General features: G+C 59.5%; 1 protein-coding gene across 1 annotated transcript; it reads right to left on the bottom strand.

Annotated features, from left to right (window-relative positions):
- Positions 1-21,865: 21,865 nt before the first annotated feature.
- Positions 21,866-25,310, bottom strand: SOX8 (SRY-box transcription factor 8; the record flags this gene model as incomplete). The annotated part of the gene is made up of 3 exons (XM_082857237.1): positions 21,866-22,605; positions 23,328-23,557; positions 24,889-25,310. The coding sequence occupies 3 exons, from the start codon at positions 25,308-25,310 to the stop codon at positions 21,866-21,868; spliced, it is 1,392 nt and encodes a 463-aa protein (XP_082713363.1).
- Positions 25,311-25,531: the final 221 nt, after the last annotated feature.

Raw genomic sequence — 25,531 nt, forward strand, 5'->3', positions numbered from 1 at the left:
GCCACTAGCCAGGAACACCACAGATTGCCGGCAACCAGGAGGCCGCAGGAAACCAGTGCAGACAAGGGTCCAGGAACCCAGGACCACAAATGGGTTAAAACAACAGGAACTTAATCTCTCACAGCTCTGGAGGCCAGGTCAAAAATCAATGTGTCAACAGGGCTGAATTCTTCCTGAGACTCCAGGGGAGGATCCTTCCTGCCTCGTCCAGCTCCTGGTGACTCTGGGCCGTCCTGGGCTCCTGGCCACGTGCCCAGCCTCTGCCTCCGTCCTAACACAGCCGTCCTCTCCCCATGTCTTTTTTTTTTTATGCGGTACACGGGCCTCTCACTGTTGTGGCCTATCCCATTGTGGAGCACAGGCTCCAGGTGCGCAGGCTCAGCAGCCATGGCTCACGGGCCCAGCCACTCCGCGGCCTGTGGGATCTTCCCGGACTGGGGCACGAACCCGTGTCCCCTGCATCGGCAGGCGGACTCTCAACCACTGCGCCACCAGGGAAGCCCACCCCATGTCTTCTTAATATCTGCCAGGGTAGGGCAACTCCGGGCCATGCCCAGTCCTGCCCACGGGACGGAGCCCGGTGCCCATGGCGCTAACCTGCTTGCTCCCCAGCATTCCTGGAATCATGTCCTCCTGGAACCCTTGTCTGCGGACACGCTGGGCTCAGGCCATCTCCCTTGATACCCGGAGATCACTGAGGGGAAATGCTGGCTGCAAGACGCTTGCACAGAGAACACCTGCCTCACCTTTCTGCGTTTCTCCTCCTGTGGAAGTGAGGGTCTCCTGCCCGCGGATGGGCCACATGGACGCATAGCCGGTCACCCCGAGCAGAAGCAACCTCGGCCTAGCAGTGTCATGGAAACCACCGCGGCTGCACGCTCGCCCCCACATGCCTGGAGCCCCGTCCGTCCGCGGCACTGCCGAAGGCCCTCTGGTTTCCGTATCGTGGCTCAGGCTGCCCTGCTTGTTAACAGGCTGGTTTTAAATTCGGCGTTAATACCACGGTCCAGCACTCGGCACCTCAAATTTACAGCAGGAAGTCCTCCGAGGTCTCTCTGCACCCAGCCTTATTTATGGCCTCACACTCGAGATGCCGGACGCCCCCGTCCACCCCACCCAAGGGAGCCTGGACCTGGGCACAGGATGGGGCGCAGGATGGGGCGGCGGTCACCTAGAGAAGCATGACTCGGGCCAGGCCTTGGCGGCCAGCAGCTGTGCCTGAAGCAGCTGCTGGCCAAGACAGCCCAGTCGGGCCTGGAACAGGCAGGCCAGCCAGGTGCCCTGCAGCCAGGCCAGGGCCCCCACCTGTGCAGCCCCCACGTTCCTCTCTCCTGATGGACGAGGAGACCAGCTTGGTGGACGCTGTGCCCGCCTGTCCCTCTGTGGGTGCCCCCCAGGCTGGGTCCTTAATGTCCCAGCAGTAGGCACATAACCTGCAGGGTGTGCTAGGAGGACGGAGGCTCAGACAGCGGCCTCAAGTCTCCCTCTGCCAGCATCAAGATGGCATTTCAATCCTGTTTCTGCAAAGCCCTTTCCGTGGACGTTGTCTGAACACCTACTGTGCGTTCAGCCCACAGACCAGCCTCTGTGTTTAGCCTCGGCCCCAGAATGCCTCTGTGCTGCCCGCCGGTCTCCTGTCCCCAACAAGACCTGTGACCTCCCACCCTCATCCCCAGGGAGGCTCTGTTCTCAACTACCCCCCTTCCTCTATTAAAATCACAGGCCAAATCACACCTCAGAATGGGCTCTGGGGTTGCCTTTCTGCGTGGTCCATCAGGACCCATCAGCCGCCCCACCTCCCAGACCCCCCATTCCCCCAGGAGGCAGGTCCCTGGACGCCTCTTTCCCTGTCTGGCAGCTCCCTAGGCATCCATCTCCAACCAGCTCATTCCCCTCAGCGCCTGGGTGTTCCCCTCCCATCCACAGGCCCCTGTGCTCCCCAGAGCAGTCTCCCCACCACAGGAGTTGGCCTGGATCTGGGGGCTCCCCCACCTCTCTGGGCATCAACTGCTTGAGCTAAAGTAGGCGCTGCCCTGGGCGGGTAGCATCCCCAAAATTCACATCCGTCAGAACCTCAGAATGAGACCTTATTTGGAAATAGTCTTCACAGATGTAATTAAGTCAGAAGAGGTGGTCCTGGATTAGGGTGAGAGTTAATGCTCTGACACGTGCCCTTCTCAGCGGAGAGGACAGACAGAGGGAAGAGGGAGTCACACTGGGGTGAGGGGCTCTGACCTCAGGCTCTGGCCTCCAGAACCTGCAGGCAGTGTTTGCTGCTCTTCTAAGCTGCCCAGTTTGTGGGGGGTGGTTCCCATGCCCAGGACACTGACACAGGCACCTCATCCCTGCCCCTTCTCCCATGGGTATCAAGAGCCCATCAGCCCCATGGTCCCACCCTGAAGGACAGTCTGTGAGCAACGAGGTCCTGCCTTCCCTCGGGCGGGCTGGGTCAGGGGCAAGGACAGGATGCCAGCCATGAGGTCCCAGCCGTGGGTGGACACGGGAGCCCTGGGTGACGGGGTCTGCGGGAGCCAGGCTGGAGGTCCCTGCCGAGAGTCTGCAGGCCCAAGTGGGGCGGCCTGGGAGACCCTTGGGCCTTTGGGGACCTGCAGGGCCTCAAGGATCCCAGGGCCCCGGGGAAGGGGGCAGTAGGGAGTTACAGGAAGTCCGGCAGAAGCTGGTCAGGTTCCCCGCCAGGGCCTGGCAGAGCCCGCAGGGGTGGGAGGAAGACGTGGAGCCTTATGGGGAGGAGTGGGGACAGCCAACCGCCCCCTGCTGTTTGCACAGGGCCAGAGGGCTGTCCCAGGCCAGGCTCTGGTTACCTGGCCTGGCAGAGCTGCCCGAAGCTCCGGGCACATTCATCTTGCTGGGTATCCACACTCTCCTCCCTTGCTGGACGCCTCTAGGGCTATTTCAGGCGCCTGGTGAAGACACGATCCGTCTGGCCAGACAGGGGTATGGCCCCCGCCCACTGGGCCCTCCCTGCCCAGGCAGCCTGGCCCTGCATGCTGTGGTGACTCATGCCCACCATCAGGCCACCAGCCATCTCAGGGCAGGGTGGCCCGCAAGGATTCTGCTCTCCCAGCCTCCACTGCAGGGAGACCCCCATGTCGGGGACCACTGTGCTGGGGCCCCCGGGCCTCTCCTTCCAGGTCCCAAGCCAGCCTTCTGCCAGCTACTTCCCCACCCGGAAGGGGGAAATCAGAGTTACACTGCCATCCTCACACTCCCTCGGGGTCCATACCACTCCCCGGCCTCACGCCGCACCATCCTGCTCTGGGCCAGGTCTCAGAACCCCACATTGCCAGATGATTGCGCTAAGGGCCCACCACTGAGGTCCAAGGGGCGGGACAACCGTGGGTGACAGTTTCCCTGTGGATGGCAGCAGGAGTGACCAGCTCCCGGGCTGTGGCCACAGTGGGAGGGTCAGACGCTGGGACTGGCCTCAGTGCCGTGCCACAGGGGATGAGACCAAAGACTGTCTGAGTCTACGCCCACTGGGGCCAGGGTGAGTTCACACTGGTGGTACCAAGACCCCAGCCCTCACGGGCACCTGGCTGGGTGCAGGGAGGGGGTTCTTGTCCTGAATCCAAAATGCCACTCCACATGCCAAGCCCTTCACACCGCATGTGCCTGCTCCCTGCAGAGCGACCCCAAACCTAACAGAAGCCCCATACATCATGTGCTGTGAGCACCAGCACCCCTGTTCCCGACAAGGGGGTTCAGCACACGGGGCAGAGCTGAACTTGGACCCCCCACTGCCACCTCCCCTTCATCCCCATCACATTTTCCAAAAATTCAAATATGCACAGAACCCAGAAAATGAAATTGCTTCTGTCCGTTTCATGCTGCAGTTCCCATTCTACTCCCTATGTACCGGTTACTGGAAAGCAAGTTTCACAAACGGCTTTCTGTAAAGGACTTGTTTTTGGCGAGTTTATACAGCTACCTTTGTTCATATAAAAATCTGGAAGCTGCCTTCTGTGAGCTGGGCCCCTCCCCCTTGGACACTTAGGGAGGTATTTCTGCATGGAATATGGTCCCTGCTCTGAGGGAAATAACGAGCAGGCACAGTAAATTCTGAAGTGGAATTTGTTTAACCTATCACCCCCACCCCTATCCCCCCGGCAGTAAGTGTGACACTGGGCGGCCTAGAGCACTGAGGTATTTTTATGACGCTTGGCAAGTCCGCTTGGGAGGCTGGAGAAGACCCGCCAATCGGAGCTGCTGCCGGGGTGCGCTCACTCCCCGGCTGACTCCTCTCTCAGCAAAGGTTCTGCAGCCTCACGGGTCTCTGCAGCAAACCATTTAATCGTAAGTTCATTCGTTCATTCGTTCATCCATTCACGGCCAACTTCGCTCTCTAGCCAGGCTGACTGCTGCTGGACAGGACCATGAAGATACTGCCCCCGGCCCCGGTCTGCCCTGACACGGTGGGACAGGCCATGGGGAGCGGGGAGTTTTGTAACACTCCCAGAAGGAAGGGCTGAAGGAAGAAGGAGGGTCCCAAGAAGCTTTGCTGCCCCTTGAGCAGCACATGCGGGTGGCCTTCACAGAGGGTGAGCCTCCCGGCTCTGGTCGTAAGCAAGGAGAGGCTGGGGAACCCCAGAGAGTGCGCTGGGCATCTCCAGGAACGCCCTATCTCCCTGCTCGCTCACACACAGCGTGCTCCATGGGCCTCGGTCTGCAGCCACAGGGCAGAGCTGCTTCTTCCTGCCAATGGCAAGGATTTGGAAGGAGGTGATGGGCAGACCAGGAAGGTAAGAACATGATCCGACACACACGTCCACACTGGAGACACAGCCCCTCACCGAGAGAGGCCCAGCTCATCTCCTCATGGCCCTGGGTTTTGTGAGACTCTGACTTTTCGGTCCCAAAGCGCGATTAGGGCCCCATGACCATCCCATGGAGAGACTGTCCCTCCATGGCCATCAGCCTCCAGGGGCTGCTATAGTGTCTGGGATCAGCAGGGCACTCAGGGAAATGGGGACAGTTTCACTGCTAGAACGCCCTCCTGAAATTGACGTTTTATCATTTGAGTCTTAATTGAAATAAGTTAGGAAAATTCTCCCCCACTTGGCTTTGCAAAGCAAAGGAATCGACCTATGTGAAATGGCGGGTGCCCATGCAGGTGCTGCAGCCCCAGCCCAGCTCACAGCCCGCATCTCTCCCCTCAGCCCCCACCTCTGCCCACAGCCCCCATCTCTGCCCACAGCCCCCTTCTCTGCCCAGCCTGAGGGCTCTGTCCAGCTCAGGCCCTGGGGCCTCGGGCAGCATCCCCACAGTCACTGCAGTCACAGTCACAGTCACTGCAGTCCCCTGCAGTCTCCCTCCACCCTGGAGGCGTGGCGGGTGCCACCTCTGCTCTGCATCAATATTGACCCAGCCTGGTGGGAGTGGGGGGCCCAGCGGCCCGCAGGGGGCTTGCAGAGTCATTCACGCCTGCCGTGCTCCCCAGGCCCCTGAAATGTTTGTGGAAAGTTGGAAACCACCCTGGGCTCCACATTTACATTGGGAAAAATAACAGGGTGTTTTGGTTTTTTTTTTTCATGAAAAGTTCGTTAATGGCTTCTGGAGGGGAAAGAAACCTTGAAACCTTGGTATCAAACTTACCAGGAGTGTGAACCTCACCGTTGTGCCTGCCACGAGGCCCGGCAGGCGTGGAGCCAGGGCGGAACATTCCGGGGCGGCTTCTCCTCAGAGCACTGATGCCAAGGTTTGGTTTGGGGGAGGGCCAGTGCGAGACTGGGCAAGTTTGGTTTGGGGGAGGGCCAGTGCGAGACTGTGCAAAGGGGGACCTGCACAGGTAGCATGGAACCCTGATGAGTAGACAAGATCACAGAAGCTTCTGGAACCTCTCCCAGGGTGTGGACACAGCTGCCTAAGTCACACTGCACTTGACCTGCAAGTATTTCAGTGGCTTTTGTCTGCTCAGGTGGCCAGAGAACAGAGCCCCACTGACAGGGGGGCTTAATAGCAGGAATGTGTCTCCTCCCAGTCCCGGTGCTGGACATGGAGATCAGGGTGTGGGCAGGGCTGGGTCCTCCGGAGGCCTCTGTCCTCGGCATGCACACGACCACCTTCTCCCTGTGTCCTCCATGGTCTCCCCTGTGCACGTCCGTGTCCTGATCTCCTAAGGACACCAGGCATGTTGATTAGGACCCATCCTAACAACCCCATTTTTACCTTCACCACGTCTGTAAAGACCCCCTCTCCAAATACAGGCACATCCTGAGGAACTGGGGGCTGGGGCTTCAACACAGGAACTTGGGGGACACATTCTGCCCATGAGAACTTCAGTCTCTGACAATCGCCCTGGGGTGATGGTGAAAATAAAAATCACTGCCCGGACGCTCAGAGTTTTGTAGGTGCATCATCCCCCTTCAGCCCCACAGACAGGGGCACCGTGATCTCCCCATTCCCAGGCCCAGGGGTGGGGCATGGAGATGGGGACAAACTCGCTGTCCAGGGGTCCCAGGCCTCTGCCATGGGAACCCCAAGGGACATGCAGGACCACAGGGTTGGTGGAGAGGATGGAGATGACTTGTAACTCACTCTGAGCAGTCCCCAGGAGTCCTGAAGCCACACCTGCACTAGGCGCACCAACTCTCTGAGCCTCAGTATCCCCGTCTATAAAGTGGGTACAACCAGAGTCCCCACCTGGAGGTCACGTGTGTCAGCACTTTGGCTGGCGCTGGAGGAGAAGGTTTCCTTTCCGTGGCCACTCTCATTATCATCAACGACGCCACAGATTGGGAAATCACATCCAGGTGCAAAGGTGGGCAGAGGGCACGCAGCTCCTGCCAGAGGCAGCACCCAGATGGGCCTGAGCGACCAGTGCCCTGGAAAGTTTCTCCTCCCCACCTCCCCGAGGAAGGCTGCTGCCTGTGCGTACCCCTGACACACGGGCCCGGCCCCCACACACCCGCCCTAGCAAAGGTGGGGCCTGGCCATGGAGGAGCACGGCCTCCTGAGATGCCACGGCCTCTGGGGGCACCAGGGGCCACTGCCTGTGGCCAGCACTTCCTGGGGAACCAAGGCCTTCCCGCTCCCCATGGAGATGCACCCACCTTCCGCCTGACCGTTAATGGGGCCTGATAGCTAACAAATAATGAGAGGGGACAGTATGCAGGTGGATTTTCACTGGGGGGTTTGCCTCATGTGCTGTCTGGGGAGCAGGGTGAGTGGGACCCTGGGTGACCAACGGCCACTCCAGCCCCTTCTGGGGCGTGTCTGGGGTTCTAGCCCAGCTGGGCTGTGTGAGGGGCCCATCCCTGACTCCAGCCACGGACAGCACTTTCCAGGAAGCCTGGAAAATCTCCTAGGGACCCGCCCCTTCCTCAGAGAGTGGTGGGTGACTTGGGGAGGCGGGTGAGCCCCTGGGCCCCACGGGGCCGCGTGGACAGGTACAGAGTATGTGTGCATGCAACCTGTGGGGCCCGGACGAGGAGCACCAGCTCCCCACTCTGAGCCACAGTCCTTGGCTCTGGGTAGACCCCGTCCACACCCCCAGGGAGACCACATCCCCTCCTGCACCTCTGCAGTGTCTTCTCCATGCCGGCTTCTCCCAGGAACGCCAAAGGCTGTCCGGGCTCCTGGGCCCACACCCCCGGCCTGGCCCAGGCCCCCCACCCCTCCTGCTGGGCCCAGCCCTGACAAGGACTTTCATTTCTCCAAACTCAAAGCCACTCCCCGACCTGGGAGGGCCAAGCCTGCATCCACTGCTTGTATGACATGGCACCTGAGCTTCAGTCCCCTCCTGCCTAGGAGGAAACCCAGCCACCTGGCCGGTGAAGCCCCTGCTCAGCCAGTGCGCCTCCGCCCTCCCTGGCCCGAGCGACCACACTTTGGTCTTTCAGTTTTTGGAAAAGTTCGGATTTGTCTTTAAATGACCACAATACAAATGGTCTGGATGAGTCACCCCCAAACCTGGGTCATCTTGGCTGCCATGAATCTTTCTATTTTAATTTATTGAGTTGAGATTCACATAACATAAAATTAACCATTTTAAATGAACATTCTCAATTCGGTGCAGCCACCACTTCTCTGGAGTTCTGGAAATTTTCTACCCCCCGGAAGGAAACCCCGGCCCCATCGGTCACTCCCCATGCCCCTCCCCCAGCCCCTGGTGATCAGTGATCCATTTTCTGTCTCTGTGGATTTGCCCGTTCTGGACATTTCGCATACATGGAGTTACACACTATGTGGCCTTCTGTGTCTGGCTTCTCTCGCTAAGCATCATGTTTTCAAGGTGCATCCATGTTGTAGCAAGTGTCCGTGCTTCATTTCTTTTCATGGCTGAGTGATACTCCGAGTGTGGACGGACCACACTTGGTTATCCCTTGGCCTGGCCCTTGTCACCAGTTGTCCCAGGGCCACGGGAGCAAGCACTGCCGAGCCTCCACACTTGGCCCCAGCCCACATAGCTGGCCACCACGCACCAGGTTTCGGCTTTGCAGCGGTTTATTCTGGGGACAGGCTCTCCAAGGACAGGTTGGATTTCACTAATTTTTTTTTTAAGTGAGCTTTTTTTTGGGGGGGGCCGCACCGCATGACATATGGGATCTTAGCTTTTCCTGACAAGGGATCGAACCTGTGCCCCCTGCAGTGGAAGCACGGAGTCTTAACCACTGGACCATCAGGGAAGTCCCTGGATTTCACTCATTTTAATCAGCCCCGGTGTGGCGTATCAGGGCCCCAGGGCCATCCCAGCTGCCCCTCTGTGCAGAGACACTAATTCCCTGTTCACAGAGGTCACTCACGTCTGCCGTCCCCACCAAAGGGCAGCCCCCATCATTTCAGAAGCAGGCTCTGAGGCTGGTGTAAAGGGGCCACCTGTGTTCAGTCACCTGATCACTGCAGAGCCCCCACGTGAGGAGCAGTGCCCAGACAGGCTAAGAAGCATATCTCAGGCTGTGTGGCCATGGGCAGAGTGGGAGGCCAAGCCCCGCAGCCCGTTCAGGGTCCAGACCTTCCCTCTCCGCTCTCCTGAGCTCAGCTTCCAGCTGACTTTCCTGCTGGCATTCCGAGGAAAATCCAATCCTCCTGGGTGGAAACGGCATCTGTCCAAATAAGTTTTCCGAGTCTGGTTGAAAACACTCTGGGAAGCTCCAGGAGAGAAAATGTGGTTTTGATTTTCTGGGGCAGCCAGGCCCCCAAACTCAGCCCACGTGGCCCAAGCACGAGTCTCTCCGATTCTCAGCCAGACGCAGCGCATCACTGAGCAGGAGCTTGCTGACAGGTGGCCTCTCCCCAGGGCCTGGGGCTCCTGTCCTAGGGTGCTGCTCCCTCCGGCCTCACCTCGGACAAAGCCCGTGTCTGAGCTCTGACTGGTCACTTCTCAAGGTCACTAAGAAACTTGGGCAGGGAAAGAGCTGACCCCATGGGGCTTCCGGGACATCCCAACTAAGCCTGGGTTCACAGCTGCTGCCTCCTACCTGGGACTGTCCAGCTAGGTAGTGAGCTCCTCTGCGCAAGAAGGTTGCCAGAGCAGCTGGGCACGTGGACAGAGGCGAGGTCCTCCCAAGCGCCCATGCCCATTCTTGTCTGAAGTCAGAGGTGTTGGTTGTGTCCACCTCTGGCTGGAGGATCCCAAGCCCGTAGGCAGCAGGGAGGGTCCGGCCACCCAGAGTCCATGGAGGGGGTCTGTGGGCGGCTCCTGCTTCCTCTCCCAGGCCAGACTCTTGGGAGCCCACAGGAGCACTTTGGGGGAAACCCGTGGCCTCCGGGGGCTGAGGTCATGGGGAAAAGGTCCTCCTGCTCCCAGGGGTCCCTGGGGTTCTACTCACTTCCCTGCACCCCACATCAGCTAGAGAGCAACTCAAGAGGCCTTACCAGTCTCTGATGCCTTGTAACATGGAGACCCCAGTTCCCCATCGGCAGAGCGGGGAGACCCCCGCCCAGGCGGGGAGTCTGAGCAGTATCATGAGGGGTGTCGGCAAGTTCCAGGGCTCAGCTGGGGGATGGGACTGGGAGGTACCCGAGCGCCCCCCACCCACCCAGACTCTGCCTCCGGAACCCCTGTCCACCCCTGATGGTCAGCTCATGTGCCTGACATGAGGCGCTGGGGTCAGCAGTGACCACAGTGGGCCCGCCGCTGCCCTCTTGGGGCTCATGATGTGTGGGCAGGAGTCCCACCTGTTGCAATGACAGCTGACGGTGACCTGGGCCACTAGGGAAATAATCAGATAGGCTCATTATGTGGGGTAGTGCAGAAGGCTTCTCGGAGGAGGAGGCATCTGGGCCGAGGGTGACGGGGCCAGCAGGGGAGAGGCAGGGCAGGCACGTTTAGCACTGAGGACACCACTCCCCACTTCTCCCAGGAGGGGAGATGTCCCCTTATGGCAGCAACTTGTAGGACGGTCTGGCTGGTGCGCCTTCCCCTACCTCCCGACAGTGGAAGCAAACAGGTAACCCACTCAGTTCCCGTCAAGTCTCCTGGGAAGCAGCAATGCCCGTTCCGGCCTCTCTTTCTTCCCCCATCTCTCTCTCTTTAAGTCTGGTGCAGGGACATTCTGGCCAGCCAGCCCGGCTCCCCTCGTTGAACCCTCCCTCCCTGCCCATCTCCTCCACCTCCCCTGCAGCCCCCACCCAGGGTCGGCTCCTTGGAGTACTCACCAGGCCAGGCTATTTGTATCCCCTCTTGACACCCACCCAGGAGCCAGGCGCTATACCTGGTTAATTGTTTCCTACCGCTGTTGGGAGCCCCCACCCACACACCTCCCACAGGCTGTCCCCTGCCTGCTCCAGAGCTCTCAGAGTCTGTGTGCACCCCTGATGACCCAAGGGCAAGGTCTCTGGGGCCGCTGGGCATGCATGTCTCCGTTTCGTGGGCCTCCTCCCCAGGGACCACCCAGCCTCGCAGCCTGGCCCCAGCACTCATGGTTCTGGCTTATCCACCCCATGGCTGCATAGGAATCTCCCAATTTAGTCCATTGCTCAGGCTCCGTGGGGCTCAAGCCTCTGCTCACTCAGGCTGACCTTCTGGCAGCCCATGGGGGAAGCTGCTCCTCTCTTTCCCCGTTGGCTCCCTCGCCGCTCTGAGGTGCCCAGGCAGGCGGACTTGGGTGCCCATTTCCCAGATGGGTAAACCGAATCTGAGCCTTCCCAATATGCCCAGCCCAGGGGAACCAGCAGGGACCGTGAAGCGGCCTCTTGCTGGGGTCCCAGCATCCATCTGGGTGGCAGGGGTAGGAGGGCATTTTGCAGACTGGAGCTTCAGGGGCTCAGTATCAAGGAGGATTTGGGTGGGGCCTCTCCGGGGCTTCATGCAAATGAACCTGCGCTGGGGCTGTTTTGTAACAGCCTCGCCCACACTCCGGATCTGCCGCGCCCGCTGCCGCCCACGGACCCTGCGGAATTAGCTTGCAAATGGGAGGAACAGGTGACAGGGAGCCCGCGTGAGGGGAGTCAGCCCCGCCAATCTCACACCCGGGTGTGCGGAGCGGGAGGCAGGCGGGGGCGAGGGCCCGCGACCCCATCAACCCATCACAATCAAGATGTAGTTTGTCTCCTTTCCAAAGGCACCGAGCTGGCTGTGTCCCTGCTTTGCAAGAAAATGACTTTCCTGTCAGCTGGGAGCAGGACGCCCACCTCCCCAAAGCTCTAGCTCTGTCTTCCTCCACGACAGCGCCTGCTCCATCCACACTGCGGGCATTCCCGAGGCGATGAAAACCCCCACTCAGCCTGGCCTGTGACATCCATCTGCCCGGCGGGTGGGGCTGGGGCTGGTGTTTCATGGAAGGAAACACTCCAGCCAGCGCTTCCTGCTCAGGTTGCCTTCTGTCCCTGCCGCTCCCTCTGGGCCTGGCGGTCAGGTCAAGGAGGCAGGGCCGGGCCAGGCTCCGCGTCCAGCAGCCCCCAGTGTGCACCCCACCCCCACCCACCACTCAAGCCAGCTCCCAAGGGTGCCTGCGGGGCCTCCCTGGCCTCAGGGCCAGCCTGAACATCCAAATGTGCTGGCCGCCCTCCCGGGGTGTCCAGAGGGGTCCAGAACATTTTCTCAGCCTTAGATCGTCCTCTAACTAGGACACCCAAGAATGCTTCCCTCTGTGGGTGATGCCAGCGCATTTGGGTCCCCTGGCAGGCCAGCTTGGGGGCTGATGGGGCAGAGGCACCTCTGGCTTGACCCACCAAGGCAGAGCCCAGGAGGAGCATCTGAGCCCACAAGCCCCTTCCATCCAGCTGACAGAGTGAAGGCCCTTCCCCTTCCCAGCGAGGAAGCCCACAGTGCTCAGAGGACAGACAGGTGTAGGGTGTCCTTTAGGGCAGCAGATCCTGGCACGTCCTGCCGCTGGGGCCTTGCCCCACTTTGCTTTTCTGCCCAGGGCTTGGCCTGCAGCCCTGGCCAGCAGAGTGACCACGGGGGAATCACAGACCCTTCAGGCCTTTGCTGAGATCACACTGGCTGAGCACAGGCCAGCCCAGTGCCCAGCACATACTGTACGGTCGCCGCTGTCCTCACGCCCCCTACCCTCTTCTGCACACCCGCCTGCCCCCCCAACCCCTTACGAATAGATGCCTCCCCAGGTCCTCACAGAGCATGTAGGTTTCCTCTTTTAACAGGACCATGCTCCCCACCCAGACATTCCTCTCCGGGGACCTGGGCAGCTGTGAGGGGCTCCCGCCTGCCTTTCCCTTCTCACCCTCAGCAGGAGAAAGGCATTCTGGACTCCCTTTCACCATCGCTCTCTTCACCATCACTTACCTGTTTCAGGATATTTTCTTTCTGTCTGCTGAATAGAGTGGAACATTCCACAATGTGGAAACGTGGGGACATGGGTCCCCTGACTCTGGGAAGAAAAGTTCCAGAGACCCCACTTTCCATAGAGTGATCAGAAGAACTTTGGGTTGATTTTGGAAGAAATCCTCCTACATGTTTTTCTCACTGCCCTGCCTTAAAAAAACAACAACAAAACAAAACGCAAAAACCCTTATCCTGGATGTGAATGGAATCTCCCGGGTGAATGGAATCTCACGGTGATCCCTGCCTTGGGAGGCTCCGTGATGCCTGGCTCCTTCTCCCAGCCGTGTTGGACCCCAATGTGTGTAAAGATCATAATTCACTTACTTACTCAAAGGGCACTTGGGAGGCTCCCAGTTTGCAGCCTACAGAGAACCTTCTAGTCTTGTGAGCACAAGAGCTTTTGGCTGTGTGTGCACACCCAGGAGCAGGACTGTGGGGTTGTAGGGCACCTATGTGTCACCTGCAGGTAGGACTAAAGCCGTTTTGAGAGATGAGGCCCTGGTTCCCCACATCCTCTCCGGCACTTGGTGTTTTCCCTCCTCTTAATTTTGGCCTTTCTGGCAGGTGCCACCCCTTCTGGAGAAGGGAGTTCACACACGCTTCAGCTGTTTCTTGATAATTCAAGGTCTCAATCATCAGTGTTACTCACAGTTCCAGATTAAATAGCTCAGAGCAGACCAGCCCTCCCCATGTTGTGTGCTTAGCACCCCCCTCACAACAACTCACCGTGCATAGACCACCAGACTGCCAACCAGAGTGCCCGGGGCTCCCAAGACCTCCTTTGTGCCCTGTCAGCCACCCCTTTTCACTCCCTGCCACTCCTGTACAAATATTGTCACTATCTGAGACATATTGAAAGAGAAAACAGTGAGTCCCTGGGCATCCTGCCATGCTGCTGCCCTGCCCTTCTGTGACCCCTGGGCCTTCGTCCGGCTTCAGGCTTTGGAAGAACTGAGACTCGCCTCATCTTCCTCTGTTCATTCACAGATTCATAGTCAGCAAATATTCCCTGAGCATCTGGTCTGTGTCCAGAACAGCCTATGTCATGGATGAAGCTCAAGCACAGCCACAGAACTGACCCTGTTGAGCTCGTAAGGCCACCCAGGGGCACACTGCCCATGCTGGGATGGGGTTGCCCCCCCAACACTGCCCCCACCCACAACCCAAAGTGCATGTTTTCCACAGAGGGGCATGGACAGTGTGTGACCTCCCACACTTGTTTATTGGGTGACCACCGTCCTGGTTCTCCAGGGACAGAGGGCCTCCCAGGATACATGACAGTCAGTGCCAAAGCTGGAAATGTCTGGAGAAATTGGGGTGAGTATGGACCCAGAGTTGTGGGGGGCTGTACCTGGGTCCTGGCCCAGACACTCTGCCTGCCTTGGGCATGGCTCAGGTCTGCCCCTGTGTCTTCTCAGTGCTGCTGCCCACTCAGGTCCAGTGAGAAAAGAGCCAGCCAGGGCTGCCTAAATGGGCTTCTGAGGCTGAGTGAAGGAGCGAAGGATGATGCCATTTACCAGGATCTGTACTAGGCAAGGCTGAGGTCACAGATCCCTGCTCAGAGGCAAGACTCTGTGGAGGGGATTTCCCTGGTGGTGCAGTAGTTAAGACTCTGAACTCCCAATGCAGGGGGCCCAGGTTCTATCCTGGTTAAGGAACTAGGTCCCACAAGCATGCAGCAACTAGCAGTTTGCATGCCACAACTGAGGAGTCAATGTGCCACAACTAAGGAGCCTGCGAGCCGCAACTAGGGAGCCCACCTGCCGCAACTAAGACCTGGCGTAACCTAATAAATAAATAAATATTTTTAAAAAAAGACTCAGTGGAAACATCTCAGGGAGACGTCTCCATGACAACCCGCAGAGGAGGCTGGTCCCTGTGTAGGTTCCTACAGTCCCCTCCACTTGTCCTGTGTGACCCTTTCTTGATGCACTGAGAAGGGGGCAGGGCTAGGTTAGTCTCCTTCTCCTTTAAAGTCCGGTACCTGGTGTCTGATGGTCATTGGATGGATGGAGGGATGGATGGGGAGAATGTCGGCCCTGTCCAGCAAGCAGGCCGACTCCTTGCTGAGGTGTGAGTCCTAACTTCAGCTCAATGACAACTTTGGGTGATGTGTATTTAGTGGCTGCTCCTAACCAAATCCTGTGCTAAGGACTCATCTCCCATGCTTCTGATCACCGTTCCTGGGGAGGTACACACCATCCTTCCCATTTTACAGAGGGACCTCAGGAGCCAGAGAGGCCTACCAGATGCCAGGCACCGTGACCCTGTCTTGATAACCCCCTCCTGTTTGGAAAAATGTAGAAGACTCAGGTTTCTAGAGCTAGGGTCATCCAGGCCCTCTGGCCACCTTCATCCCACCCCTCCCTCTCCCTTTAGTGAACAAGCTCCTCAGAAGACCCATGTGACCCCAGGAAATTGGGGAGAAGGAAGGGGAGACCCCCCCCTTTGGGGGTGATGCCCAGAGTGTCCAGGCCCACCTTAGTCCCACACTTGTGTGTGAGAGGGGACGCACACACAACCATCGGGGGTACAGGGTACAGAAGCGTAGACAATACTTCCCAGTGGTGTCCAGACGCCCTGCCACCGATGAGACACTTGTTATCTGGAAATGGATGTGGCCTCTGCTCCATGCAGCCCTGGCTTGATGGAGCTCCCTCCACCCAGGGACACCCAGCACTTGCCCTCTGCCTGCACTAGGGGCTGTCCTCTGGACAGAGCAGCCCCTCATCCTCCATCAGCCGGGATCTGGAGCTGGTCCAAGTGTCCCAGTGGTGGTGTCACCTGTCCCTTAACATCCAGCCCAGGAAGGGGCATTGACTGCCTGGTCACACACCCTGCTTATTCTCCCACATCCCCATCGCCCCGCGGCAGGGGGACCCCTCTCCCAACTTGTCTGGCATTTCAGTCCCCTCCCTTCCACCCCCAAGATGACATCCAGGAGGCACAAGACATGCCGTGAAGGAGCAGGAAACCAGGGAGCCGGCACCGGATCCTCTAGGCGGTTTCCAAATCCAGCCCCCCAGGGGGTCGCAGGGAGGAGCCGGCTGATCCTCCCCCGCGATGCACTCCTAAGTCACAGGCTCAATTTTTCTGGTGGGAGAGCTAGATCTGTGGGTGGCACTTTTTTTCCTGGTGACGTCTAAATAACCATGACAGCAGCAGCAAAGGATGGCAGAGCCTGGCTCTCGGAAGAGTTTCTTCTGGGTCTTCCAGGCTCCCTCTACCCTCACCCCTCTCTTCCCCTCTTCTCTCTTTTTTTCTACCCTCCTCACCTCACCTGTCTCCTCTTTCCTCTCCTCTCAGTCTCTCTCCTCCCCCCTCCCCATCCCTGCCTTCTGCTTCTCACAATGCAGGGAGCACAGCCACTGCTGGCCTCTGTCCCCTGAGCCAGGAAGTAGAGTCCAGGGGCCAGGATGCCCACCCGCCAAAGTCCCCTCTGTATCCAAATATTTACACTGTGTCTGCACACAAAAATTAATACATCGATTTTGTCAGCCGATTCCCACTGCCCGCTTGGCCTCTGGAGAGTCAGGCCGGTACTGGCCCGTCCTGCCCGCCACAACGGCAGCACCCACAATGCTGCCCAGAGGCCGGCTGGTAGCGCATACAAAGCACCCGTCCGGCCATTATCATTCCGGAGCCGAAATCCACCCCGGCGTGCATCTCATCGGTCATTCAGCAGCCCTTAATGACTTGTCAGTTCCTTGCCCTGCCATTTTCTGTCTAATTAATTCTTTTATTGTGCACCGGATAAAGCAAGACAAAGGCCTCCCCGGCAATAATGATTCATTAAAATGCAGCGCCTTCGCTGGCGCTCTTGGCCCTGCACCAGCCCGGCTGCTCTGCTCAGCCGCCTGCACTCCCGCCAGGCCTCCAGCACCTTAACCCTTTGCGGGGTCCTGCGGGTGGCACCCTGGCCCAGGGAGCCAGCGAGCAGGGCCGACCTGACCCGGTTAGGGACCTCTTGGAAAGGCCCAGCAACAGCCTCAGCAGACCGAGACCTGCATTCTGGCCCCAGCCCCCTGGGGACGGCAGGGGTTATGGAGAGCTTGGGGGGGCGGGGGCGAGGTATCCGCTGCACACAGGACCTTGCTGGGGACAGCCCAGCCTGGGCAGGGGAAGCAGGAAGGCTGTGCAGGCCTCCACCACCGGCCATTCTGGGGCTGAGCTGAGGAAGTCACTATGAGGCTGGGGGAGATGAGGGGAGGGAAGACCCCAGGGGTCCGGGGACAAGTCTGCCAGCAGGATGGGGCAGGAAGGTTCCTGTCCCATGTGTCCAAGTGCTGGCCTCAGGCTCACCAAGTAAATCCTCAAGGCACCTCGGTGAGACCATCATCACCCCATGGTCATGGGGGGAAACTGAGGCACAGAGGGGTTGACAGGAAAGTGGCAGAGCTTCTATCCACCGGCCCAGACTGCCTTACTGCAGGGAAGCTTGGAGGACACCTCGGTGCAGCAGGAGGGGTCCCAGAGGCAGAGGCTGGGACGGGGGCATCCCAGGCCCCTGGCCTTTGAATGCACATTCTCTGCCCATTTCACTTTTACTTAATTTTCTTACCAGCAAATCCACCTTATTCTGCAGATGAGCAAGAAGCAGCATCATGTGATTGAAGGTGGTAATAATAGAACCAAGAGTTCTCTCAGGTATCTGTGCAAACGCTCCATCGCGGGCAGGTCCTAATCTCACTGAGTCCCCCCAGTATGTCAGGGGGTCTTTTCCATCTTTCCTCCCTCCCAGAGGGAGGCCAGGTATCCCAAAGCCAGCCTGAAGAAGCAGAAGACAGGACACCTCTCACAGCCTGGTTGCCCAGGCACGCAGCCAGGGGTGGGCAGTGCTGGGCTCTCAGGGGCAGTCCTCGGCCCCACTCTCTGCTCCAGGACGTTCCTCACATGAAGGGGGGGCTGGAGCCCCATGTGCATCTCCCTCTTTTGCTCCTTCCCTCCCTGACTTTTCCCCTTTGTAGCCTCCTGCAGCCCCATCCTTGGAGATATCTGTACAGCTGCTCCCTCCTGGAGGAGTAGTGCCTGGGCCAGGGGGCCCGAGTTTGGGGGCAGAGTGCGGCTACAAGTCTCCTTCCTCGAGAGTGATTCCTTACCCCCAGTGCCTGGCAGAACAGCCCATCTCCCTTGTCTTGGGGTCTACACTGGCTCTGGGGTGAGACTGGGGGATTTGGCATCACGGGCTTTGTGGCCTCCAGACTAGGTCCTGGTCAGCACAGGTTTTCCATGAAGCCTGTTGGAATGTGTCCAAGGAGGCCGTCCACACAGGGTGTGAGGGCTTGCCTAGTGTCTGGTGGCCATCGAGTCACCACCTGGAAACACATCCTCCCAGCCCCACCTGATGCCATGGACCGCAGCCCCTGCAAACCTGATCAGCCAGAGATGGCATCCACAGAGACCCTAGAGCCCTCTGTCCTGGGCTGGACTGGAGACCCCAGCTACACACTGGGGAGGAAAGAGTTGGTTCCACACCAGGCCAGGACTCTAAGTCTGTGATGCCCATCCTGAGTGCTGTCCCCCTAAATGTGGGCCAAAGTTGCAGCAGGCTGGGTGGGTCCTGAATCTGACCCTTGGGATCGGCCAGGTGAGCAGGACTTTGGGCCTCTCCCAGGCAGCTGCTCAGAGGACACGGGCCTTCCCTGAAGCTGACAGCCACACTGGCCATGAACTCCCATCCAAACAGAAAATCCACTTCTGAAAGCCGACATCATCCCAGGAAGAGTGATTGTGAACCAGAAGGGGCCTTTCCAACCCATCAGAGCAGGGCTGGATCATAAATGCCATTTCCCCTTTCTCCCTGAACAGGGCACTCTGTTCATCTGAGATCAGAGAGGCTATGCTCTCTGTTCTGCATGAGGAAATGAAAAATGAGGATCTTTTCCTGCCAGTCTGGCCCTGGGATGGGCCAATGGAACAGTCTTAATGAGAACAGGACTCCGGACCAGCTTGAGCAGACACTGTCTTAGACTTGGGGCGAGGCGGGGCGAGGCCGACCTTGGGAGTAACCTTGTCAGCTGGGCTTTCCTCAAAAATCCTTCACCAGCCTGAGGACCAGGGTAGCCCAGGGAACCCTCTCAGCAGCCCTGACCCCCGGGGGGCCGCCCCAGCTGCCTTCTCAGAGTGTCACTGAGGGACCCAGCATTTGGGGAGACAGAGACCCCACCACTTCTAGGGTCCTTGGCTGTGGGCTCGGCCTGCGATGTCTGCCTGAGAATGCTCCCAGCGGGGAAGCCACCAGCCCAGGCCCCAAAGACGGGAGGGGGCCCTGGAGGGGCAGGGACAAGGTGCAGGGCACTGGGTCTCCATGCCCTCGGCCAGGCAGGGTGTGGTTGCGCCAGGACCACGTGACTGTCCTTCCTCTCCCTGGAGCGTCACGAGCTCAGATGTAGGAAACCCATGGGAACCCTGCCCAGAACCCAGGGCCATGGGGGCTGTCACACAGGGTGGGTCAGCGGGAAAAGACCGGGACCTGGGGAGTTAATACGCAGGAGCCCCTCCAACTCCAAACAAAACTGGCAGAGCCTCCAGCCCTCGGGAACCTGGCAAGGCCTGAGCGATCCCAGAACAGCAAAGGGGAGGCCTTGCTCCCTCTGTCAGCAAGCTGGACGCTGGGGGCTTTCCTTGGTTTGGGGTGTCAATGCGAGGGCTTAGAGGGCCATATGGACCTGGACAGCCCTTCGCTGGATGCAGGGCAGGCTGGGTTGGCTCCTCGCAGGCGGCCGGCTGTGAAGGCAGCGGGCCTCCGTGAGCCTGGATGTCTATATCCCCCCACCTCAGACCCGCCTCACCCGGGAAGCTTGGCAAACACTGGTCTCACGAACCCTCATAAATCCGGGCAGCTCTTCCCAAACGCTGCTCTTGGCAGGCCCTGGATGTGGCTCCCCAGCGCGGGGTGAGGGACGCGCCCTGGATTGCAGCCACGCGAGCGGCTGGGCAGGCGAGGGGACGGGTGCGTGGCCCTATACCCAGGCCATCCATTAAAATTGCATAGGTTAACTGCCTTGCGTATCTGGGTTCTCTTGAGAAGCATAATCTTCCTCTCACCCCCAGATGCATCTGCACAGCTCAGAGGTGGGTGCCTCCAGGCCCGTGTGCTGGGGAGGCCCAGCCGGGGAGCGAGGCTGCCCCTCGCTTGCTGTTGCTCCCACAACCGTTTCTTCCTAGAAACCCTTTCTGCCAACCAGACAGTCCTGTCCGGGGCCTGCAGGGCAGCTTTTATCCAGCTCCCAGCCTGGCTCTGAGCCAGTGCCCGAAAAATGTCGTCAGCCACCCAGAAACCAGCTCTGGGATTCGCCTGGGAGGAAACCACGGCCCAAATCTGGCCCATCTGGACCCATTTTGCCTACTGAGAAGGTTCCCCCCCCCAACACACACCAGGAGGAAGATGCATCCCCCGCTTCCTGGAGGCTTCTGAGATCTATTCTTTTCAAATTCAGATGCAGCACCCAAGAGGGAGGGTGGTCTGGCCAGCCGGCCCCTCCCCCCGGGGAGCCTGGGGTTAACCCTCACAGAGCCCACTCCTGCCTTGGCCAAACCCCTTCAAAACAGGACCCCCATGGTCTCGGAGACCCACAGCCCCCACGCTTATGGAAAGCAACACACAAAATGCAGCCCACGTAGATAAAAAGCATTTTTTAATTTTATCAAATTGATCTGTACAAAAGTTAGCGTTGCTTGGTCAGAAAGTAGCGAAACACAGCAGGTGAGTGACAGCGAAAGTCCAAACTTGACACCGAAAAATATATTGCATAAAAATGAGTTTGCTGTAGTTCCCTGCCCCCACCCCCAGGAAGAGATATGCAAAACAAAAAATTTTTTTCTAGAAAATGGTAGGAAAAAGTAGAAAAAGTAAAAAGAAGCAACATCTCAGATGTACTTAAATTTACAAAGTTTTAAAGGCACAATTTTCCATGAAGTAGGCGGTTATCATCGCTCAGCACACAGCAGAAGCAGGACAGGGAAATCAGGTATTATTCTTCTAAAACTAAGAATCTAAAAGCGCTTAGTGGAGAAGGTTTTAGTTTCACAGCTTGTAGGTGGCGCCTGGTTCCTAAGAGCCGAGATTAATGCATTTCTGGAGCCACCACGTCCCAGGAAATTCCCGCCTCCACCACTTGGCACGGTTGTGAGCAGGAAAGAAATTCAGCGACACCCTGCCTTCTAAACCGTGACTTAATGCCAGGTGCCAGGGGCACCTCAACCTGATCAGAGACACCACAAGACAAATCCCTTCTCCTTCCTCGGGGTTCCGGCCACCTCTGGGGGCCCTGGAGCTGGGGCTCTGCCTGATGCCTCCCAAACAGCCAGGCTCGCAAATGCCTGGAGCAAGGGCCCCACCCCATCTGCCCCCACCCCCAGTCCTCACCCTCAGCTCTGCGGCTTCCGTTTTGTCTTAAATTCTGCTCTCTGCACAGATTACTTCATTAATTAAAGATAAAATAATACAGAACATAAATACATTTTAACAGCTTTCAAAACAAATCAAACACATTGAAGCTTCAAAAATAAAAATTAAAAAAATAAAATAAAAAGAGAGAAGTGTTAATCACAGCCAAACCTTGCTCGGAAGAACCCTAACTACAAGGAACACCTCAGGTCTAATGAGCTGGTCCCAAGAGGTGCTCCCGCGGACACATCCCCGCCAGGCTGTGGGTGACGGGTGATGACCAGCCTCAGGAACGTCATCCATTGGTCTTGGGGAGTTCTCAGCGCCAAGGGTGGCCAGGACCTTGGAACACGGGCGGCCTGGAGACCCCACACCTCTTCCCTCCTTCTGTCCTTTGTGCTGTGGCTGCTGCTTTGCAGACACTGAGGTGCAAAACCCAGACGCTGGCGTCTGCTCGGAAGAGGGACCCAGTGACTGTCCGTCAGAGTCGCAGTCCCCGCAAAAAGAGAGCGAGAAGGGAAGGAGGGCTTTGTCCATGGACAGGAGTTTGGAAGTCTGGAAGCAGAGGGGACTCGTTTACAAAGCCTGGCTTCCCGCGGACCTCAGCAGGCACTTGACGGAGCCGCGGCTCCTCCCCACATCACACACCTTCTGGAAGCCCTCGGAGGTCTATCTATCTTTGCCGAGATCAAGGTTGTCCTTGGCCGCAGCCCGTCCACGCGGCCGCACCCTCAGGGTCTGGTCAGGGTGGTGTACACGGGCTGCTCCCAGTTACTGGGGGGGCTGTGGGCGGGCGGCACGGAGAGGCCACCGAGCAGGGGCGAGGCGTAGGGTCGGCGGGGCGAGTGGAAGTAGGGGTACTGGTAGAGGCCGGACGGGTAGCCGGGGTATGGGCCATAGTAGTTGGGGGCCTGCAGGTCGGTGTAGTCGCACTGTGAGCTGGTGAAGGAGCTGGCGGCCGCGGCGGAGGCGGCCGTGGTGACGCTGGCCTGAGCGCTGTAGGAGCCGTAGTCGGTGTGCCCCGGAGAGCCGTGCGACTGGTCGCTGTAGTGGCCGGGGCTCAGCTGCTCCGTCTTGATGTGCGGCCTCGGGGGCCCTGCCTCAGTGGGCGACGCAGAGGCCGATGGGGCTCCCTTGTGGGCCCACACGGGGGACGCCCCGATGCCAGCCGCCCCGGAGTGCGAGTAGGAGGTGCCTCCGTAGGAGCTGGCGGCCGCGGGCTGGCCTGGCTCTGTGGGCAAGGCCGAGTGGCCGTTGAGGGGCAGGTACTGGTCGAACTCGTGGACGTCAAAGGTGTCCATGTTTCCGATGACCTCACTGCTCAGCTCAGAGATGTCCACGTTGCTGAAGTCGATGTTCTGGCGCCCGCTGTCCACCAGGCGGCGGCCTTCCAGCTTCAGCTCCTGCTTGCCCCCGTGGTGCAGGTCAGTCTTGGGGGTGGTGGGGGGGGTGGGCGGCCCATGGGTCTGCCCTGGGGACAGAGCACATTTCAGGGATGAATGCCCCTTCTGTAGGGGGCGGCCAGGCTGGTGACGTGCACACAGGAGGAAAACCAGCCCCGCTAACTGCCGCAGGTAAGAATCAACGGCTTTTTGTTCCTGTACATTTCCCAGAAATTCCAGCAAAGCCAGACCTAGACCTCACTCCTCGCCAAGGAAATTCCATTAAGCACTGTTCTAGGGAAAGGCCTGGGGCCAGGGAGGCCCCATCGTGAAGAGCAAGCTGGGGGCGGGGGGGGGGGGGGGGGGGGGGAGGAGAGGAAGTGCCCAGCCCCTCGCCCACGGCAACAACACAGTCCACACAAAACCTGTCTCCCCAGGCCCGTGGCTGTAGCCAGCGTGACTAAGACTGCTCAGCTGGCCAGGATTCCACCCGGGTCAGTCTGATCCTGAAACTGGGCTGCTAACCACCAGGCCGGTGGCATGGGTGAATCCTAGGTCAGAACCAGCACAAAGGCCAGCGGAGCAGAAATGCTTTCGGGAAGAACAGAAAACACCCAGGTCACAGTGCGCTAGACCAGGGCAAGATATCAGGCCCTCAGTCTCAGAGGGGGCTAAGCAGGCCCCCGTGGGCATCGGAAACAGCTGCCTTTTGGGGCTATGGGGCCTTTTCCCAGGTACCCGGGGAAGGTTTGGTTCTCTTGAGGGTGCCTGCCCTGGGAGTGAGCCCCTGCTCCCACCCCCAGGAGCCCACCTGTGTGGTCACCGTGGTGGTGTGCGTCACCGAGGCCAGCGTCAGTCTTGTAGACAGCACCGCCCGGGTGGTGGCCCAGCTCGGCGCCTGAGTCTGAGTCGCTCTGGCCAGTCTTCACACTCTTCCTCCGGCGTGGCTGGTACTTGTAATCTGGGTGGTCCTTCTTGTGCTGGACCCGCAGCCTCTCTGCCTCCTCCACGAAGGGGCGCTTCTCACTCTCACTCAGCAAGCTGCAGGGCAAAGGGCAGGAACAAGATGACGAGGGGGCCGGCACCACCCCAGGTGTTGGCCCGCGCATCAGGTGAGGCGCTGGGTAGGACCAGGGAAGCCCGAGTGCATGCCCGCAACCTGGTGGGCACCAGGCAGGTGCTCCCCTTCTCTGAGGACAGAAGGGATCAAGCCGGGGGTGACGGCATTAGGTGAGGTCAGAGGAACAAGCCAGAATAAGACCCAAACCTTCCGGCTTCCATCTTCCTCCTCTGACTTCCCCCCTCCCTGAACCTGTCCCCTCCCTTTGGGACTTTCTATGGCAGGTGGGTGAAGAGGCCAGGACCCAGCTGAGAACACACTGTGGACAAAGGGAGGCTTCTGGGAACCAAGCCGGGACTTTGTGGGCAGCTGGGCTTCCCAGACTTCCAGAAACACTGGCAAAACCCAGTGGTCCTCGCTAAGGCTCAGAACACACACCGGCCCCCCATACCCTTCCAGAAGCTCATGTCTGCCTGCAGGACAGGGTCTAGGGATACAGAGGCACGGGGCTGCCATGGGTCCACAGCACCCTGACTGGACAGAGGCCAGAGCACAGAAGACATAAACACAAGCTTTGAGCGCCCACTCATGAGGTGAGGAGCAGGAAACAAGACCAGCACCCTGGATCCAGAGCCGTTCACTTTAAACCCCAGTAGAGAGCGTTTGGTGGGGATGGGCTGTCCCAAGCAGCAACCTTGTCACTGCTGCCCACTGCTTGCCGTCCTACTTTCTGCAAAACGGCCAGCCTCATCACACCAAAGTGCACACCAGTGCTGAATACCCCCTCCATCCCCTTCCTTCCCTGGTGAGGGTGCAGAGGTGGCAGAGCATTGGGAGAAGCTGCGGGGAAGGTGCCGAAGGTGCTGGTGGGGCAAACACACACCATTCCACCTGCCTTCTGGACTCCCTCCGCAGGGTGGTCGGGGAGTCCTTTCCAAGGAGGGGGCACCTCCAGAGAGTTGTGTTCTGCTTCCAGAAAGAGGCCACTTTCCTCTGGGAGGGACAAGCTTCCAGGCTCTGCGGCCACTCACAGCTGGGGTCCCCAACTCGGCCTGCCATCCACTGCCTAGAGAAGGCTGTTTCTGGGCTCAGGGAATGTGCTAGGGGCTGCACACTGCTCCTGCTGCCCTCTGCGTGCCCAGGCCGTCCTGTACCCCGCGTCCCATCCGTCTGGCCAGATCGGGTTTTTCCACTACGACTCGCCCTGGGAACAGCCACTGGGAGCAGGGCCGAGGCCGGGCGCTGCGCCACCGCCCAGCTCCACGCACCCCAGAACCCGCTCCCCGCCCCGGCCTCGGGACAGTGCACTCACCGCCACAGCTTGCCCAGCGTCTTGCTGAGTTCCGCGTTGTGCAGGTGCGGGTACTGATCCGCCAGCTTGCGGCGCGCTGCTTGCGCCCACACCATGAAGGCGTTCATGGGCCGCTTCACGTGCGGCTTGGCCTTGAGCGCACCGCCGCCGCCGCCTCGCACCGGCATGGGCACCAGGCTCCAGTCGTAGCCCTTGAGCACCTGCGACACGGCGTCGCGGATGCAGGCGGGGAAGCGCTCGTCCGCCGCCTCGGCCGCGTCGCCCCGGCCGCCGCCCCCCGCGCCCGCCGCACGGCCCAGACCCTCGGAACCGGCAGGCGACGGCGGCGCGTCCGAGTCCGAGTCCTCCACGTGCGACATGGAGCTAGCAGTGCCAGATGGGCTGCAGGGCGGCTGGGCGCGGGTCTCGCTCATGTCCAGCATCGGGGCCGCGCGCGGAGAAGCGCGCACCAGGGAGGTGCACCGAGTCCGATGCCCGGCTGCGCTGCAGCCTCTCTGGGACTCGAGGTCGTCGCGCGGTGGCCCGACCCGCGTCCCGCAGCCTCCCAACCCCGGTCCTCTTGCCGCCGCCGCCGCCGCCGCCGCCGTCGCCGCCGCCGTCGCCGCCGCCGGAGCTCAGTCCCCGCTGGGCTACCCGCAACAAG

This window comes from Leucopleurus acutus (assembly GCF_964270905.1).
Source record: "Leucopleurus acutus genome assembly, chromosome: 16".
NCBI classification, from domain to species: domain Eukaryota; kingdom Metazoa; phylum Chordata; class Mammalia; order Artiodactyla; family Delphinidae; genus Leucopleurus; species Leucopleurus acutus.